Source organism: Panulirus ornatus, chromosome 9, assembly GCF_036320965.1.
Source record: "Panulirus ornatus isolate Po-2019 chromosome 9, ASM3632096v1, whole genome shotgun sequence".
In the NCBI taxonomy this organism is placed as follows: Eukaryota; Metazoa; Arthropoda; class Malacostraca; order Decapoda; family Palinuridae; genus Panulirus; species Panulirus ornatus.
Genome location: NC_092232.1, coordinates 45,594,267 through 45,615,710, shown reverse-complemented (window position 1 = coordinate 45,615,710; position 21,444 = coordinate 45,594,267). Strand labels below are relative to the sequence as shown.

The 21,444-nt window shown below is 48.3% G+C and overlaps 1 protein-coding gene across 4 annotated transcripts in view; it reads left to right on the top strand.

Annotated features, from left to right (window-relative positions):
• Nucleotides 1–21,444, top strand: part of LOC139750387 (solute carrier family 7 member 14-like) — a 579,902-nt gene that overhangs the window by 460,697 nt on the left and 97,761 nt on the right. For all 4 annotated transcript variants that reach the window (XR_011713125.1, XM_071665121.1, XM_071665122.1 and 1 more), the window contains one exon: nucleotides 10,897–11,170. Coding sequence is in view for 3 of the 4 variants with exons in the window: in XM_071665121.1 (XP_071521222.1) it covers nucleotides 10,897–11,170 (274 nt within the window). In the remaining variant the exon portion in view is untranslated. The remainder of the gene's footprint in view (nucleotides 1–10,896; nucleotides 11,171–21,444) is intronic.

Sequence of the window (21,444 nt, the reverse complement as noted above, 5' to 3'; positions counted from 1 at the left end):
AACGTTATATGGGTCAAGACTCCTTTTACTATTCCATCGGTCTTTTTCAAGATATGTCATCAGTTTCCGAAAGCACATCCCACATTCCACCTCAGTGGTGTTGGGGGCTTTGATTTTTCCCACTGTGAACACACTTTCGAAACTTTGTCCTTCAGCTCCTTCCATATCTTTACATCCCCCCTCTGCCACTGTTTAACTAACACTTCACTCCTTTTGAATCTATGGAAAAGCTTTGTATCGTCTCTTGCCTCGTCCACAATCCTGTTTTCAAGGATGATTTGCTCCTCCTTTGTCTAGCTGGCTATCCATGACCCTTGGTCTCGTATATTGTACTTGTCTTTCAACTGTCAAGCAACAGAAGGTCCTTGGGGCAGTGGGAGGTACTGTGGGGCAGAGATGTACTGTGGGGCATTGAGATGTACTGTGGGGCAGTGAAATGTATTGTTGGGCTGTGAGATGTACTGTAGGGAACGGAAGGCATTATGGGGTAGTGTGAGGTCCTGTGAGACACTGTGGGGTGGGGTGGTTGGATGTTGGCGTAGAGAAAGATATTTCAGGGACGTTGGAGTTGCTGTGGGGCAGTGGGAGGTACTCTGGAGCAATAAGAGGTCCTGTAGGGAAAGTGGGAGGTACTGTGGAGCAATAAGAGGTCCTGTGGGGCAGTGGGAGTTACTGTGGGGCAGTGGGGGGCTACTCTGGAGTAGTAGGAAGTCCTGTGGGGCAGTGGGAGGTACTGTGGGGCAGTGGGGAGCTACTCTGGAGTAATAGGAAGTCCTGTGGGGCAGTGGGAGGTACTGTGGGGCAGTGGGGGGCTACTCTGGAGTAATAGGATGTCCTGTGCGGCAGTGGGAGGTACTGTGGAGCAGTGGGAGGTACTGTGGAGCAGTGGGAGGTACTGTGGGGTAGTGGGAGGTACTGTGGGGTAGTGGGAGGTACTGTGGGGTAGTGAGAGGTACTGTGGGGCAGCGGGAGGTACTTTGGAGCAGTGGCAACATTTGGTAATAGGAGGAACTGTGGGGGGATAGTGGATGGTTCATCCTCTCTCTCTCTCTCTCTCTCTCTCTCTCTCTCTCTCTCTCTCTCTCTCTCTCTCTCTCTCTCTCTCTCTCTCTCTCTCTCTCTCTCTCTCTCTCTCTCTCTCTCTCTCTCTCTCTCTCTCTCTCTCTCTCTCTCTCTCTCTCTCTCTCTCACACACACACACAGCTGATGAAGTTAGACTCGTGTAAATACATGGTGACAAGGATGGGACACATTGAAGCAATACCTTGATACATATATTCTGTGGCAGGAAATTCACTGCAGGAATGTGTTGTGTGTGTGTGTGTGTGTGTGTGTGTGTGTGTGTGTGTGTGTGTGTGTGTGTGTGTGTGTGTGTGTGTGTGTGTGTGTGTGTGTGTGTGTGAAATTGACTTTGGGAGTCAATATTGCATCTAACGTGTTGGCAGAGAGACAAATTGTTGACAGGGAAATACTAGCAGTGTAGTCATGTAAACAGATGAGTACATCACCAGCATAGAATTAACATCTTGTAGTTGGTCAAAACTAAGATATGGTTCTCCAGTTTGGTCAGTGCGCTAAGAGAGGGACAGAGGCGAGTAGAGGAAGGTCCAGAGGAGAGGGACAAAGATTGTATCCATGATCAAGAAACCTGTGTTATAGTAAACACTTGAAGGCCTGAATATGTTTACCATGGAATGAGGAGAAAGTAACATGTATCACTTTAGCCACAGTGTCTCGTGAGAGGTCTGCATGTCTACTAATTCTCAAGGTTCACACTCAAGGCACGCGTCTGTCTGTCTGTGTCCTGCTTTCCACAGTTTGTGTGTGGTGTCCGGCCGCTCGAGGGCTGACCGTGGACATCGTATGTACTGTGGCAGTACGCGTTGTGCTGAGCGCTGTTTGGTCTTCACTGACCTATGTGTCTGACAGTGATGAATGATGACATGTTGACCACCGCTTGTTGTTGTGTACTGCACGGGAAATAACTGGAGATGACCCAATTATCTATTTATATGTATATATATATATATATATATATATATATATATATATATATATATATATATATATATATATATATATATATATATATATATATATATATATATATATATATATATATATATATATATATATATATATATTGGAAAGGATCACAATTTTGCGCGTGATCAAGATATTCCTATGAGTCTACGAGGAAAATGAAACACGATAAGTTCCCAAGTGCACTTTTGTGTAATAATCACATCATCAGGGGAGACACAAGAGGGAAATATAACAGTCAGTTGATAAACAACGAAGAGACGCAGCTAGGACGCCATTTGGCAAACATGCGATTCCAAACCTTTCCATTGTTTCTCCCAGCTGCTTCACATACCCTCCTTCATCCAGTGACAACAGGGCGTCCAGTGAGTTCTACATCTCGTCAATTTGTTCTATCCCTTGCTAGCCTTACACCCTCCTGCATGTTCAGACTCCGAGCATTCAAAGCATCTTTCACTTCATCCTTCCACCTCCCTCTTCTTACTCCTTCCACTTCTGACATGTATACCCTCTTAATCATCCTCTCCTCGCTTATCCTCTTCATGTGTCTAAACTATTTCAGCACACTCTCTACAGTTCTCTTATACACACTCTATATACCTCCACACCTTTCTCTAACCCAACCATTTCATATTTGATCAATCCCCCCCCCCCCTCACACCACATACTAGCCTCATATCTTTCTTTTCCAGCACGTCTATGCTCTTCATACATTTCTGTCTAAGTCTCATGCATCGCATCCCACTCATTACCGTCGGGACTACTACACCATTAAACACACCCATCTTTACCCTAAAAGGCAGTTTATGACCTCCCTTACCACACATTCCTCATTGCTCCTACGATCCTCACCCCCTCAACCACCCTATGGCTCACTTCAGCTCCCGGTGTTCCATTCGCTGCCAGATCCATTCCCAGGAATCAAAACACCCAAATTCCTGTGAGCTCACTTGGTTTAAGTTTATGCTCCAAATGATTTTTCTCTCGTCACGGTTCAAACTGAAAATCTTGCTTATATTCACATTCACTGTCAAGTTTCTCCTTTCAGAAACTCTCACATGCTCAGACTCCATTATATCAGTTCCTCACTGAAATGTACCACCAGCACCGTATCATCAGCAAACAACAACTGACTCATATCTAAGTCCCCCTTCACCCACATCAGACTGCATACCTGACCCGCTTTCCAAGACTCTTGCATTTACCTCCCACACCACTTGAACCATAAACAAGTTAGGTAACCCTGGTGATATCACACACCCCAGCCACAGACACCATCCTCGCTGGAAGAACTCACATTCCGCTCTTCCTACTCGCACACATGCCTTACCCTCTCGATGAAGATTCTTCACTGTTTCAAATAGCTTTCCTCCCACATCATATACTCCCATCACCTTCCATACAGCATCTCTATAAACAGATATGCTTTTTTCCAGATCCATAAATGCCACATACACGTCCTTCTGTTTCTCTTAACATTTCTCGCAAACATTCTTTGAAACAAGCGCCTGATCCACATATCCTCTATCAATCCCTATGCCACATTATCACTCCCCAATCTGAAACTCTGTGCCTATAACCCCCATTCCTATACAACTCACGAGCTACACTTGACAAGCTTGTACGTTTGTGATTTGAACATTCATTTCCGTTTTCCATGCACCTCACTGTGATCCGTACATGCATTGGAAATCCTGATTACACAGTCAATATCACAATCGTCCCCTTTCTTACGAAGTTCACCTGCATTCTCATCCACTTCAGTCGCTTTGCCGCACATTGTCTAACGCAGGGCTTTCATCACCTCTTGTCTTTTCACCGAATCGCTTTCCATAACTCATCACTTCGTATACCTCACTTTCAACAAGCATTCAAGCTACTTATTTCATCTCCTCTTCCATATTACCACTTCCTCATTTGCTCCCTTCATAGATGTTCGTCTTTGCTCTTTTGTTTTCCTTCCAAAACAGTTCTTAATCTCCTTAAAGTATACCAATACTCGCTCTTCTTATCAGTAATTTGCCCCTTTTTTCATCCCCTGCACCCTCCTTTTGACCTTTTGCCGCTTCCTCTTACACATTCGTAGTTTACTTGCAATCCTTCCCTGTGACTAACAATAATACATATCAATTTCTCTCTCAGTAGCAACTCAACTTTCTCGTCCCACCATACACTACCCTTTCCCATCTGTCCACCTCCAACCTTCTGCATACCACATACATTTCTTGTATAATTAAAGAATACTTTCTTAGATACCTCTCATTCCTCATTCATTCCCTTAGCTTCAGATATTTTCACCTTCGTCCATTATCAGCGCATAAGCCTTTTTCCCAAGTCTACTCACTTTCACCATCTTCTTTCACCCATATAATTTCCTCTTTTTCTAAGGCCCCTACAAATCTTTATCCTCGCCTCCACCAGGTAAGATCAGACGTCCCACTAGCTTCCCTTCTCAGCACATTCACATCCAAAAGTCTCTCCTGTGCACGCCTATTACTTAGTACATAATTCCCCATACCTTTATCCCAATCACTCATGTATATATTGGTGCCTCCACGTTTTTAAACCAAGTATCCCCAATCACAGGTCCTTTTTTCAGCGCACAACTCCACCAGCTGTTCGCCATTATCATTCACATTATCGGAGAATCCAGGACCCCAAATTATACCCTAAACTGCCACATTACCCAAACTCTCACTCATATTGCTCATCAGTAATGCTCGATTCCTTGCATCCAAACTGCTGACACACTCACTCACCTCCTCCCAAAGCACTTGCCTCTTTTCCTGCCTAATTACTGTTATTCAGCCACTTATCGCTATCCACCTTCATTCTTGCCCACATCAATCTGGGGCTTACTTCCTTATACTCTTTCACTCACTCTTAATCCTCCCTCAGCAGCATTGCCACCCCTCCTTATGTTCTCGCCCTCACGTTACCCCTACGACGTGTCCAGAAAATTCTTCTCCTTTTGCCCTTTAGCTTTGTTTCACTCAGAGCCAGAACATCCAGGTTCCTGTCCTCAACTTGCGACCCATTTCTCCCTTATGTTCATCTGGGTTACAGCCACACACACACACACACACACACACACACACACACACATACACACACACATTTAGACACCCCAGCCTGAGACCACGAAGAAAACTCCTCACTTATCTTCATCTTCTGTTTCAACTTTTAGATACCAAGGAAGGAATGAGGAGACGGCTTCCAGTCCCTCGCTCACTCCCCCTTTAGTCGACTTCTGTGATACGCAGGGAACACGTACGAAGTGTCGGTATAATTTTTTTTTCTTTAATGTTAGCTGATACGGTAGGGGCAAATGTATGCTCTTATCATGGCCGAACTGTTAGCGTACCCAACTACCACGCCAAAGATCTGGGTTCGAATGCTTGCATTTATGGGCATTTATGTAGTTATATATATATATATATATATATATATATATATATATATATATATATCGTAGGTGGATCGGGTGGAGACAGGTGAGCGGAGCTGATGGGCTATGCTGATAACTCACTGGCTGCTTCGTTGATAAAGCTTATGTGACGTTTTGAGGATGGTAGGATTTGAAACTCTTCGACTTGTGTGTTTACTGTCGGTTGTTTTGTGATGGTGTAGATTGCCTCTAGGAACAAGAGACGGCGAGGGTCTTCTTCTCTTGGTGTTCTCGCGCAGGTCTTGTGGTGTCAGGCAGGGAGTTATGTAGAGTGGCGTAGTGGTTCGTGATGGCTCCATTCTGTAGGTGACAGGTGAGGCGCCTTGATAGTCTACTCAGTGTCATTCCAATGTATGAGTGAGGTCCACTCTCCTCACTGTGGCAGTTGTGCTGGTAGAAGACATGGTCCTCCTGAAGGGTCCGTCTTGGTCACGGCGGGTCTGTTACGAAGCAGAAGGTGGGCTGTTTTCATTGCTTTGTAGTAGATGATGTGAGCAATGTGTTGTTCTGGGTCTGCGAGGCGTACATTTCAAAACTTGACCGGCTTGCCTCACGCCACAATGTTGGTTCACTTTCTTTCTTCTGTAGGTATTATAGGCATTAGTTTGGCTTTGGCTCCCGAGAGCTGGCTCCTTCTCTACCCCCACTAGTAGCTAGACCACGCAATAGTCGACAAGCTGCTGTGTCACATGATTACTGTGTGGCCATCGTCAACTCAAGGGTGGGCCGTTTTGATAACTGTTTCTTTCCTAACACCCCAAAGCCTCGGAACTCTCTACCCTCTCATGTCTTTCCCAGTAATTATAACCTGGCGCATTTCAAAAGACAATTTTTTTTTTTTCACTCGCTCCAGCATCCGTAAATACGTTTCTTTGTCTTCTTTCTTCCTTTTTATTGACCTCTTTATATTCCAATTAAGGCCCAGCTTTGATGTGGACTTTTGTCCATATCTGGAGCCTCGTACGTAAGAAAGAGAGGAAAAAGTAATCTGGCGCCCAGGCCCCCTTTGTATAAGTCTACGGAACATTCTTGCCACGTTTAAGTACCACCCACTGCTGGGTGAGGGAGCCAGCAGGTGAGGGCAAGGTACCACCCACTGCTGGATGAGGGAACCGGCAGGTGAGGGCAAGTACCACCCACTGCTAGGTGAAGGAGCCAGCAGGTGAGGGCAGGTACTACCCACTGCTGGGTGAGGGAGCCAGCAGATGAGGGCAAGTACCACCCACAGCTGGGTGAGGGAGCCGGCAGGTGAGGGCAGGTACTACCCACTGCTGGGTGAGGGAGCCAGCAGGTGAGGGCAGGTACCTCCCACTACTGGGTGAGGGAGCCAGCAGATGAGGGCAAGTACCACCCACAGCTGGGTGAGGGAGCCAGCAGATGAGGGTAAATACCACCCACTGCTGGGTGAGGGAGCCAGCAGGTGAGGGCAGGTACTTCCCACTGCTGGGTGAGGGAGCCAGCAGATGAGGGCAAGTACCACCCACAGCTGGGTGAGGGAGCCAGCAGATGAGGGTAAATACCACCCACTGCTGGGTGAGGGAGCCAGCAGGTGAGGGCAGGTACCTACCATTACTGGGTGAGGGAGCCAGCAGATGAGGGCAAGTACCACCCACTGCTGGGTGAGGGAGCCAGCAGATGAGGGCAAGTACCACCCACTGCTGGGTGAGGGAGCCAGCAGATGAGGGCAAGTACCACCCACTGCTGGGTGAGGGAGCCAGCAGGTGAGGGCAGGTACCTCCCACTGCTGGGTGAGGGAGCCAGCAGGTGTGAGTGGCGCCAACAGGGACGCCAATCGGCCACAGCCGTTCATCTCTTCCTGTCTCAATTTCCTCGAGAACCATCAGAGACCCTCAACCTGTACCCTCTTCCTGTCTCTATTTCCTTAAGAACCATCAAAGACCCTCATCCTGTACCCTCTTCCTGTCTCTATTTCCTTAAGAACCATCAAAGACCCTCGACATGTACGCTCGTCCTGTCTCTATTTTTCTTGAGAACCATCAGAGACCCTCAACCTGTACGTTCTTCCCGTCTCTATTTCCTCGAGAACCATCAGAGACCTTCGACCGGCGAGTGGTATCTTTATGCTGGAGAAGTCCTCATGACACTGCCGGCAGAATGTAAGGGATCAGTGGTCTTGTTCAACCTCTTCAATGTCATCCTCGAATATCACTGACTGAATGGGTTTCGATTCCTCCACACCCTGAGGCTCACCTCCAGCTCTTGGCGTCCCATTTGGCATACGTCACTCTGAGATTAGAATTTCTTGTTCCAGCTTTCACTGGTTCCAGTAGGAATTGCTAATGACGTAAGAATACATAGAAGTAGACCTTTCCAGTTCATTAAATAAACAACTGGGAAGTTTTCGAGATTACACAAATAAAACTTTGTAACTCATACATCCAGCGCAAAATATGTGTTGTCAACTAGGCGTATTTGCAGGGTGCGTCAGCAGACCAGAGGAACATAACGTATAAGATGGACTGTTATATTCCTCTCTTGTGTCTCCCCCTGATGATGTGATTATTACACGAAAGTGCACTTGGGAACTTTTCGTGTTTCATTTTCCCCGTGGACTCATAGGAATGTATAAGATATATGACTCAGGGAAGGAGGAGGAGGAGGAGGAAGGAGTTTACATACAGGACCTGAGCTAACAAACACCTGGCCAGGTATCACATACACCTGCACGCCGACAAGCATCCATTCAAGGGTCAAATACACCAGGACGTAAACAAGCACCAAGTGAGGGTTTGACATACATCTACACGTTCACAGGTGCCCAGCCAGGGGTCACTTACACACACACACACACACACACACACACACACACACACACACACACACACACACACACACACATTGGTGAAGAAACATACATACATCAACTCCCCCTGTGATCATCTCCAGTGTACTGTGAAACATCCACTAAATTCTCAACCCAAGACATAATGCTTTGCTCCTCACCTCCAGCCAAAGTCTCTTAGAATTCGGTGAATATTCTCAGTGGGAGTGGAGGAGCCATTGCATAATATAAAGTGGAAAGAAGTGTACACAGTGGTCCCATCATCATAAATCTAGCTTGAATCAATAGGTGCCATGGAGCCCCGGTTACCGGGGAAATACCACACTGATCCCCGACTTAGTTAAGCGCCAATACTTGCACAAACATTGGTAAGCCGTGGTTAGGGGGGAGCCGTGGTGGCGGACGCAGGTGGAGGCGCTGGTGGCGGAGGCAGGTGGAGGCGCTGGTGGGGATGGTCACGAAGAGTGAGAATACTGTGGAGGGTTGGCCAGGCAGTCATGTCTTCAGAAGTGAATCTGTTACCTGAAGCTTCAGGCCAGAGGCTCATAGCGGGCTAGAGGCTCATAGCAAGCCAGAGGTCTCTGGCCCCTACGTATGGTCTGACACAGCTGGTCTCTGGCCCGTACGTATGGTCTGACACAGCTGGTCTCTGGCCCCTACGAATGGTCTGACACAGCTGGTCTCTGGCCCCTACGTATGGTCTGACACAGCTGGTCTCTGGCCCCTACGTATGGTCTGACACAGCTGGTCTCTGGCCCCTACGTATGGTCTGACACAGCTGGTCTCTGGCCCGCACGTATGGTCTGACACAGCTGGTCTCTGGTCCGCACGTATGGTCTGACACAGCTGGTCTCTGGCCCGCACGTATGGTCTGACACAGCTGGTCTCTGGTCCGTACGTATGGTCTGACACAGCTGGTCTCTGGCCCGTACGTTTGGTCTGACACAGCTGGTCTCTGGCCCGCACGCTTGGTCTGGGACGACTGGCCTAGATCTCCATCCACCCACGCACACACACACACACACACACACACACACACACTCTACCAAAACTCTGGTCGACCGACCAGGTGGGCGGGAGAGACCGTGGTTCATTTTACCGTGCACGTGGCACTTTGATCCGGGGCGTCAGGTGCCGGGAGGAGGAGGAGGAGGAAGAGGAGGAGGAGGAGGTGGAGGAGGAGGAGGAGGAGGAGGTAGGGGAGGTGGGGAGGAAGTGGGAGTGGAGAGAGTGGCGAGAGGTCCCGGTGGCATGGCTGGCGAGGGAGACTGGCTTCTTCCCTCCCTCAGCTGACGGTGGTGAGGGAGGAGGAGGAGGAGGAGGAGGGCAATGAGAGCAGGATGATCCTAGTACACATGTCTGCTGGTGTTAGTCTTCAACACTGTGATGTTATATAGTCGGGTGGATGCTTGTATATCCCCTCACCCGCCAGGCTGTGCGTGTGTGCGTGTGTGTGTGTGTGTGTGTGTGTGTGTGTGTATGTGTTGTAGTTGGTTGATGGAGTGTGCCACTCATAGCCTTCTACATCAGAATCCTTCATGACCAGACCCTCCAACACCCATCATCTCCACCATGATCACCCAACCAACACCCATCATCTCCACCAGCATCTCACCCATCTCCAAAACCATCATCCCCACCACAACCCCCATCATCCCTCCCACATAATCTCCCATCATCTCCACCATCATCCCCCACCAACACCCATCATCTCCACCAGCACCCATCATCTCCACCATCATCACCCACCATCATCACCCACCAACCCACCATCATCCCCCCCCTCCCACCATCATCTCCCCACTCCCAACACCCATCATCTCCACCATCATCCCCCACCAACACCCATCCCAGCATCATCATCCACCAAAAACACCAAATCCTCATCTCCACCATCACATCTCCACTCCAACCAACCCCATCATCTCCACTCAAAATCATCTCCACATCATCACCAACAACCCCATCCTCACCATCATCACCTCCCCATCATCCCCACCAACACCCATCATCTCCACCAGCATCCATATCTCCACCAATCCATCATCTCACCCAACAACCCATCATCTCCACCATCATCACCCAAACCCATCATCTCCACCATCATCACCCACCAACCCCATCATCTCACATCATCCCCACCAACCCCATCATCTCCACCATCATCACCCAACCAACCCCATCATCTCCACCATCATCCACCAACACCCATCATCTCCACCATCATCCCCACCAACACCCATCATCTCCACCAGCATCCATCATCTCCACCATCATCACCCAACCAACCCCCATCATCTCCACCATCATCACCCAACCAACCCCCATCATCTCCACCATCATCACCCAACCAACCCCCATCATCTCCACCATCATCACCCAACCAACCCCCATCATCTCCACCATCATCACCCAACCAACCCCCATCATCTCCACCATCATCACCCAACCAACCCCCATCATCTCCACCATCATCACCCACCAACCCCCATCATCTCCACCATCATCCCCCACCAACCCCCATCATCTCCACCATCATCACCCACCCAACCCCCATCATCTCCAACCAGCTTCTGACGATGAGCTCCTTGTGTGTTGACAGATGGTGGCGCTGGATCGCGAGAGGCTGAAGCAGGAGGGCTACCTCCTCTTCGGGAAACTCATACGCACCAAGGACCCGGCTCGACTTCAGGACGACGACCCTTGCAACACCAAGTTGAAGAAGGTCCTCACCACCCTCGACCTGACCTCCCTGGGAGTCGGGTCGTGCGTGGGGACAGGAATGTACCTCGTGGCTGGCATGGTGGCCAAGAACGTGGCTGGTCCTGGTGTCATACTCTCCTTCACCATCGCAGCCTTGGCCTCCATCTTCTCAGGTAAGGTCAGACCAGGTAGATATAGATGACCTCAGGGTTAACCTATGTCTATATATATATCTATATCTTTTTCTTTCAAACTATTGGCCATATCCCGCATTAGCAAGGTAGCGTTAAGAACAGAGGACTGGGCCTCTGAGGGAATATCCTCACCTGGCCCCCTTCTCTGTTCCTTCTTTTGGAAAATTAAAAAAAAATAAAACAAGAGGGGAGGATTTCCAGCCCCCCGCTCTATATCTATATCTATATATCTATGTCTAACTACCAGGTACGGTACACCTGGGTGATCTGATTGTAAGGGAGGGAAAACCAGCGCGATGTGAGTCTCATGTAGAGGCTAACTTTTGTCCTGTGACCTGATGGTAATGGGTCATCTGATCACATAGCAGCCAGGGACGTACAGCTTGGACTCCCTCATCTCTGAGGATGGTACACTGAGAGTCATGTGTGTGTCAGGTAACTGGTCACCTATTATGCCGGGCAACATACACCTGGGTCATCTGGGTCCTCAAGTTCGATCCAAAAAACAAAAGAAAGTTTTTTCCTCACGTCAAAAAACATCAAAAGTAAATTTGGAAACTCTAAATATCCAAAAAAAATAATTCTGGATAAATCTGAAGACCAAATAAACACATTAGATTTTTGTCGAAGTGTCAGATGTGTAGACAAGAGTCATATATAAACATATTGACATTAATGCAATGTGACCAGGGACCAGCGCCTCTGCTGGGTCTTATGGACACAATTTTGTCTAACTTACAATACGACTAACAGGCCCTCCTGCTGTGGTTCATGATGTAGTCCCAGTGGAAGCATCTTCAGCTTCCTTTCATTCCACAGGCAAACACTCCTCCACTGTGGACCTGTGGACGGAGCTGACTGGTATACACACACGTGCATCTGTAACTTCCCTGCGGTGAGCGAGGTCGTGTGCCTTACCACACGGTCCCAAATGTCTTACGTCAATCGAAGGAAGAAAAGAGCATCGCCAGGTTATCAAATAGCGTGTAGGGATGAATGGCCGGCTCCTTTTTAAACTGTGATACACAAGATTTCATTACTGTCCTCAAAGCTCTTACTTACGTGCTGATCAGGGTATACTCAGCCATCAAGAGACAGAGTTCATGCAATATGTATTAACTCAAGTATCCTAGTCACTGTCACAAACAGGAAGATATGAATCATGCAGGTGAATGGCCAAGACAGATATGGTATATCTCTCGTCTCGTGTAGTATCGTCATGATATGGTATATCTCTCGTCTCGTGTAATATCGTCATGATATGGTATATCTCTCGTCTCGTGTAATATCGTTATGATCTGGTATATCTCTCGTCTCGTGTAGTATCGTCATGATATGGTATATCTCTCGTCTCGTGTAGTATCGTCATGATATGGTCTTCGTCATATGGAGCGAAGACAAGCTAAGGACCTTTTCCCTTCTACGTCCAGGATACGTCACATGAGACAGACAGAGCTTATGCCAGGTACCCATTCTACCGACCAGCCCCCCAGGTGAGGATGAACATTTGAGTGGGCTGTGAACCGGCTGCTGCGACCGGGATTCGAACCTATACGGATTTGATCGTAGGAGGCCCGTGCATGCGTGACGGGCAGTAAGGCGAACTGTCCTCAGGTGTTGTTGCCCCTGGTGACACAAGTCCCACAGCAGCGCCCCCGTCTGTTGCTTCGGTCGACAAAATCCTTACCACATAACTCAGGTGTTGCCATCTCCAGTGTGGCCCACCCCTCTCTAGTGTGTCCTAGTCCATCACCAGTGTGGCCCACCCTTCTCTAGTGTGTCCTAGTTCATCTCCAGTGTGGCCCACCCCTCTCTAGTGTGTCCTAGTCCATCTCCAGTGTGGCCCACCCCTCTCTAGTGTGTCCTAGTCCATCCCCAGTGTGGCCCATCCCTCTCTAGTGTGTCCTAGTCCATCCCCAGTGTGGCCCATCCCTCTCTAGCGTGTCGCAGTCCTTGCTCCGGACGACACAAGCCCACCAGCAAGCTGTCTGGTGTTGCTCCAAGCACAATGATCCTCTCAGTGACCCATGGATGTCGTCTGAACAACACAAGCAACACAGATTTACGTCCGACACACCGGAGGATCAGAAGCTCCTGTCGGCCTTTACTTGGGAGACAATACAGTCTCCAAACACGCGAGAAAGTTGGCCAACACATCATGGCTGTGGCAGCAGTTCGACCTAATGAACACGTCAGGAGTTGTGTATAATGCTTCACCAGAGGCGAGTGAGCGCTGGGCCCCTTCACTCATCCTACAGCCTTCTCTCTGACCCCTTCTCCCTCCTCACCCTCCAGCAGGAGGTTGAACCCAACATGACATCAAATTCCCCTGTCCCCCAGCAGCAGCAGCAGCAGTGCCACCACCACCAGAAAACCTCGTCAGGGGTTGATCTTCGCCGAGATATGCTACATTGCCAATTTGGCGAGTAAGTGATTACATTTTGCGGTTGTCATTTGCGTCTCTTGGCTCGTCGTGTGGTGATGGCAACACTGTGGAGATCTCGCCGCGCCACAGACACACTAGGTCCCCACCCCCTCAGCACACAGATCACCCAATCTAGACCTTTATAAACTATGGCAATAAGGTTGATAGAGTCACACCAGCTAGCAAACCCACTAGCGTACTCTGGCAATAAAGATCATCTTGTGGTATGTGGCAGGGATTGGCAAGGACGCTGTGATCAGGAGCAGGATATGCTAGGCTACGTTAGTGGGGCCCTGGCTGGTTGCTGTCCACACCCAGGGCGTCCATGGGAGTGGGCAGCAGGTAGATAAATGTCTGATGAGGTCGACAATGGAGGTCAATATATATATATATATATATATATATATATATATATATATATATATATATATATATATATATATATATATATATATATATCATCCCTGGGGATAGGGGAGAAAGAATACTTCCCACGTATTCCCTGCGTGTCGTAGAAGGCGACTAAAAGGGGAGGGAGCTGGGGACTGGAAATCCTCCTCTCTTTTTATTAGTTTCCCAAAAGAAAGAACAGAGAAGGGGGTCTAGTGAGGATGTTCCCTCTAAGGTTCAGTCCTCTGATGTCAGCGCTACCTCGCTAACGCGGGAAATGGCAAATATGTATGAAAAAAAATATGTATATACATATGGTACCTTAAAGACGTTGTTCAATTAGTTCCTGAGTCATTGTTCATGGTGGTACTGTGATGTGGTTCAGACGGACCCCGAGGTGCTGTTCAGGGTGACCCACATTGCTTTGTTCAAAGGGAACCAGAAACGTTCTTCTGGGAGACTCAGACACATTGATCAGGGGACCCAGAAGCGTTTTACGGGAGGGGGGGATCAAGACACGTCATTCTGGTGACCAAGAGATGTTGTCCAAAGGATCCAAAAGCGTTGTTCAAGAGGACCCAGCTCCATTGTTTTGGGGAATCCAGAAATGGTGTTCAGTGGGACCCAGCCTCGTTGCTCTGAGGGACCCCAAACATTGATCAAAGTGGTGACTCAGTGATATTGTTCAAGGGATCCAGAGGTTTTGTGTGTGTGTGTAGAGACAAAAAAAAAATGTAATTACGCTAAAAAAATAAGAAAAAATCTGTCTACAAATATGCAGAGGGGAAGCCAGTGGGGTCCACCCGATTTTTGCCCCAACGTATGCAAAATAATGCACATATGTAATCACCTCAGCACCTGAGAACGTTACACAGATCCTCCCACTTTTATGCTGGGAATTTTCCAATAGACATTAGTCAGTGTGGACTGATCAGTGCCAGGCTCAGCTTGACATGCCAGACGACACACTAGCAGTGTCACATCGTCACTACACCCATACCACAGGTACCAGACGCCACACCGGCAGTGCCTCACCACAGCTACCAGTTGCTACGCCAGCAGTGCCACACAACAGCTACTAGACAACAGTGCCACATAGCCACAATCACACCACAGCTACCAAGCACCACTCCAGTGATGCCACACAGCCACTGCCACACCACAGCGACCAGGCACCACAACACAGCAGTGCCACACCACAACTACCAGATACCACACCAGCAGTGCCACACCACAGCTACCAGATACCATACCAGCAGTGCCACAACATCGCTGCCAGACCCCACCCCACTAGTGCCACACCACAATTACCAAATGCCACACCAGCAGTGTCACACCACAAGTAACAAACGCCACAACCTTGTGTTTGCTCATCATGAACACAAAGATGGGATCCCTTGTGTTAACTCATCCATATAACATATGACCTGATGGAAGCACTTGCTTGGTGGAAGTGCGTTGAAGACTGAGCCATTGGTCTTCGTGAACATCATAACAGCTTCCAGAACTGGAACATCACCAATCATTCTATACCTCCAGCCTCCAGAACTGGAACATCGCCAATCATTCTGCACCTCCAGCTTCCAGAACTGGAACATCGCCAATCATTCTGCACCTCCAGCTTCCAGAACTGGAACATCGCCAATCATTCTATACCTCCAGCTTCCAGAACTGGAACATCGCCAATCATTCTATACCTCCAGCTTCCAGAACTGGAACATCACCAATCATTCTATACCTCCAGCTTCCAGAACTGGAACATCGCCAATCATTCTATACCTCCAGCTTCCAGAACTGGAACATCGCCAATCATTCTATACCTCCAGCTTCCAGAACTGGAACATCGCCAATCATTCTATACCTCCAGCCTTCCAGAACTGGAACATCACCAATCATTCTATACCTCCAGCTTCCAGAACTGGAACATCGCCAATCATTCTATACCTCCAGCTTCCAGAACTGGAACATCACCAATCATTCTATACCTCCAGCTTCCAGAACTGGAACATCGCCGATCATTCTATACCTCCAGCTTCCAGAACTGGAACATCACCAATCATTCTATACCTCCAGCTTCCAGAACTGGAATATCACCAGTCATTCTATCATCACTCAAGCAAAGGATGATACTAGAAACGTCATTGATCCACCTGGTCACATTGAATTCCCTGCTGTCTAACTAGGCTCCAGCACCTTACAAGGTCGTCCAGTCCAACCAAACGTGGTCACAATTGACGATCAACAAAGCAAACAGGAACAAGTCATGGCAGATCATCATATCTTCCAGCCGTCGTCTCGACATCCTTCTGTCGACTGAAGACACCTGGAATCCCTCCACTTCCAGGCTCACATCTTTCCTCATCTTCAAACTCCCTTACGCCTTCGTGTCTCGTCCACACAACAGCAACTACTGAAGAAGGTTTTCTTTCGAATACTCTCAACTCTATCTAACCATCATCGGGTGTGAACCTTTTACGACAGTATGGAGAGCCAGGGCACCATTTTCTCCCCTGCCACCTCCTGCAGCGCATCGACAAAACCATTCGAGTTCATCATTACACACTGCCACAAGAACAGCTTCATATCAAACAACTGGCATCATCAGCAATTAGGTAGTACATTACCATTTCCCATTTTCATTGCCTAGAGTTATTTTGATACTTCAATTATTATCATTATTATTATAGTTATTATCATTATCATTATCATTACTATTACTATCATTATTATTATCATTATCATCATTATTATTTTTTTTTCTTTTTCGACTATTCGCCATTTCCCGCGTTAGCGAGGTAGCGCCAAGAACAGAGAACTGGGCCACTGAGGGAATATCCTCACCTGGCCCCCCTCTCTGTTCCCTCTTTTGGAAAATTAAAAAAAATTGAGAGGGGAGGATTTCCAGCCCCCCGCTCCCTCCCCTTTTAGTCGCCTTCTACGACACGCAGGGAATACGTGGGAAGTATTCTTTCTCCCCTATCCCCAGGGATCATTATTATTATCATTATTATTATTATTATTATTATTATTATTATTATTATTATTATTATTATTATTATTATTATTATTATTATTATTATTATTATCATTATTATTATTATTATTATCATCAGTATTATCATTATCATTATTATCATTATTATCATTATCATCATCATTATTATTATCATTATCGTTATCATCATTATTACTATCATTATTATGATATACAAAATCTCATACGTACCAAGGAAGCGCCAAGAAAGCAGAGGAAACATCACCTCATTTGCTCACACCTCACACTCTAGCTGTCATGTCTGATGCCTGGAGACCCGTATGCTGCAGTCAAGCCCCAGAGGCCTTCCCTTGGTTTCCCTTGACCACTTCATATACCCTGGTTCAACCCGGTGGCAGTACGTCGCGCCCTGTATACCCCAATCACTCCAATTTTCCCTATCCCATGCGCTCCTCTCTCACTCTCCCACATAACGAGGCAGCGATACCTCTTCCATTCCACCCCTCTCTCTCTCTCTCTCTCTCTCTCTCTCTCTCTCTCTCTCTCTCTCTCTCTCTCTCTCTCTCTCTCTCTCTCTCTGCCCCCATAAGGGATCGACCCTGCTCATATGACATATATTGTCCTCAAGCATGTCGCTTCGAATGCATCCACCCCCTATTCTGTTCTTATGCCTTCAGGACCAACGGCCCGTAGCCAGACCCAATTGTATGTGCCATCATCGTACCCATCTTCCTCCTTGGTTGGTGGGTGCACCCCCCTCAGTTCACCCATCCTATGGCTCACTCCAGCGTCTATTGTTCTATTAACTGCCATGACCACTCGCAGGTATACACACCACTCCACTTCCTCCAGTTTCTCCTTATTCAAACTTAGACCGACCTACCTCCCACGTCTCATGGCCAGATCTCATAACTTATCATTTATTCACATTAGTTCTCAACTTCCTCCTTTCAGTCACACTCTCTCTTCCAGACTTCGACTCCACCCTTGTGTAGTTTCTCACTTTAATCTACCACCAGATCCGTTTCATCTGCAAGTAACAATTGACCCGTCTCTTAGGCTGTCCCACCACCAGTCTATTGTAGACACACCTCACCAACCACCAAGACCCCTCGTATTTATTTCCCTCCCCCACACACCTCAGACGCAGACCAACCTTCACCTGGAACCACTCACCCTTCTCCGTTCCCATTCACACATTCCCATCTCTCTCGATGGAATATAGATCCCCACTGCTTCTAGTAGTTTTCTTTCCACACCATATACTTTCACTTTTCTCCAACAGTCATTTTTCTATTAGTCTTATCATACGCTTTCGACAAATCCATGAATGTTACATACAAGTCCTTATGTTCCTCTAAGCATTGGTCACATAATTTCTTCATAGTCAGTACCTGGGCCACACGTCCTCTTCAACCCGCAAAGCTTTCCACATTCTTCCTTCCCAGTCTGATGCTTTCTGCATGCCAACATTGTCCCATGCAATTCACCATGTAATCCAACTGATTTAGCCGGTCCTCGTGCACGTCTCCCAGAGCCATAGAAAAATTTAGAATCCTAACTAACCAATCAAGAACACACTCACCACCTTGCTTCAGATCATCAGCTGCAATCTCATCCACTCTAGCCGCTGTGCCACACTTTATCTTACAACAACAGGCTCTCATCACCTCTTCTCCTTTCACCCAACCAGTCGCTATGACTCCATCGCTCCTTATACCTCCACCTCCCACGCGCCTAACATCTGCCACCCATCACCTAACACATTCAACAGTCTTCTGGAATACACACGCCTTCTCACTCGTCATCCTTTCCCTGCCTGTTATTCTGTGCCCAATTGATGCTTCCATTTGTTTTCAGTTTCTCCGAACACTATTCACCTCCTTCCAAAACGTTTTTTCATCTCCCTGCAGTGTACCGATAACGCCCAAGCCGTATTTTCCATTTGCCCTCTTTTTCATTCCCTGCACTTTCCTCTTGACCATCTGCAGCTTTCTCTTGCACATCCCCCAATCACTCGCACTCCTTCCCTACAAGTGGCAAGCATACACACATCTCTCCTCCTTTTTCACCAACATAACTTTCTCATTCCACTACTTTCTCCCGCATGCCCACCTCCCACCTTCCACTTGCTGCACCAAGCATTACCAGCGCTACAATTACCACCACTACCAGTACCAACAAGAACAAGTGTCTCCATCACAAGTACCACCATGAGCATAGTCAAGGCTACCTGTGCCAACACTACCACTGCCAGCATTTAATTCGTCACTACCATTGCCATCACATCAGTGACCAAACTACCATTTCCACCACTAACAGTGCCACTACTACCAATGGCACCACTACCAATGGCACCACTACCCCCGCCGGTGTCTCTCACATCGCCTGCTTTAACAAGAGGACACTTGAGAGCAAGAAGGAAAGCAACCCGGCTCATTTCCTGCTGAACAAAGAGTGTGTTATTTACCCCCAGGCTTCAGTCCCATGCTGCTGCACACGCTGCCGCCGGCCACCTCCACCCCATGTTATGCATCGCCACTCTCTGTGTGTTGTTCCTGCAGCGTGGGTGTTGCTCCCTCACCCTCTGTCTTGCTCCTCCACCCTATGTTCTGCGTCTCCACTCTGTGTGTTGCTCCTCCACCCCATGTCTTGCTCCTCCACCCCATGTTTTGTATCTCCACTCGCTTAGCTTTTGCACTCCCGCACCTTGTGTGTCCCTTCTGCACCCTTTTGTGTCACACCTGCATCTCATGTATCTCTCGTGAACCTAGTGTGTCGCTCTTACATCATGTGCGTTTCTCCCATACCCTCTGGGTTGTTCTTCGACCCTATATCTCGTTGCTACACCTCATGTTGTTCCTGCACCCAGTGTGTTGATCTTACATTTGCATTATGTTTGTGCAACCCACGTGTTCCTCCCGCACCCTGTACTTCCAATTGATCCTATGCGTTGCTTTTGCACCCCTTGTGTTCCTCCGTTACCCTTTGCGGTACTCCTGCACCCCATGTGTCTTTTCTGTACTCGCTGTGCTATTAACACTGTGTGTTGCTCCTGCACCCAGTATCTCGTTCATGCAGTCTTCCTGTTCCTCCTGCACCTCGTGTGTTGCTCCTAGCACGTCCCATCTTGCTTGAACACCCTGCTTGTTGTATCTGCATCAGTTGTGATGCTCTTGCATCTTGAGTGTTACATCTGCACCCCATATGTTCCTCAAGCACCCAATGTATTTGCCCTGCGCCTTGAGTGTTGGTCCTGCACCCTGTGTGTCGTTCCTGCACCCTGTGTGTTGGTCCTGCAGCCTGTGTGTCGTCCCTGCACCCTGTGTGCTGTTCCTGCATCCTGTGTGTTGGTCCTGCACCCTGTGTATCGTTCCTGCACCCTGTGTGTTGGTCCTGCAACCTGCGTGTCGTTCCTGCACCCTGTGTGCTGATCCTGCATCCTGTGTGTTGGTCTTCCAACCTGTGTGTCGTTCCCGCACCGTGTGTGTTGGTCCTGCACCCTGTGTGTTGTTCCTGCATCCTGTGTGTTGGTTCTGCATCCTATGTGCCGGGTCCTGCACCCTCTGTGTCGTCCCTGCACCCTGTGTGTCGGTCCTGCAACGTATTTGCCTGATTTTGCAACCTATGAGCCTGGCCCTGCACCCTGTGTGTTGGTCCTGCACCCTATGTGTTGGTCCTGCAATCTATGAGCCGGGTCCTGCACCCTGTGTGTTGGTCCTGCACCCTGTGTGTCGTTCCTTCATCTCGTGAGCCAGGCCATAAATCCCACAACACCAGTACAAGATCCAGTATCTAAAGTGTCGGGCCTGCATCCCTGTGTGGCAGTCTTACACCCTACGCGCTACACCTGATCTTCGCGTAGGAAGCCAGACACCTCCTTACATGGACCCTGCATCTAGTGTGCTGAAACCCACCCCCGTGAATGAGATACGTTATCTCCTGTGCTGGACTTACACAACACTCCATGAATGGGAGTCAGCATCTAGTGTGCCAGGCCCCTATTACCCCCTCACACCCCAATACAACAACACAGCACGGAGCATCTGTAGTGACGAACCTACATCACGAGTGCTGGCCAAGTGTAAGCAGACTCGAACCCTGCACCATCTGTGCAGAGAACCGGCTTCATGTACCTCCTGCGCCGGTCCTTCCACCCCGTGTGTGTGTGTGTGTGTGTGTGTGTGTGTGGTATCTCATTTGCTGTGACCGGCATCATCTGTGCTCCATCCTGCTCGACGTGTGTCGAACCCCAAAATCCTAATAGGGATGTTATGCGCCCGTTGTATTAATTAAGCCTCCACTATGTGAGGCGAAGCTCGCCCTCTGTGCCAAAGCCCATGGTACATATGCGAAAGTAACACCATGTGAAATACTCTAACACCCTTAGCGCCCCATGTGCCAACATGCAGGTGGGAGGATAGTGGTTCCAGCCCACCACTT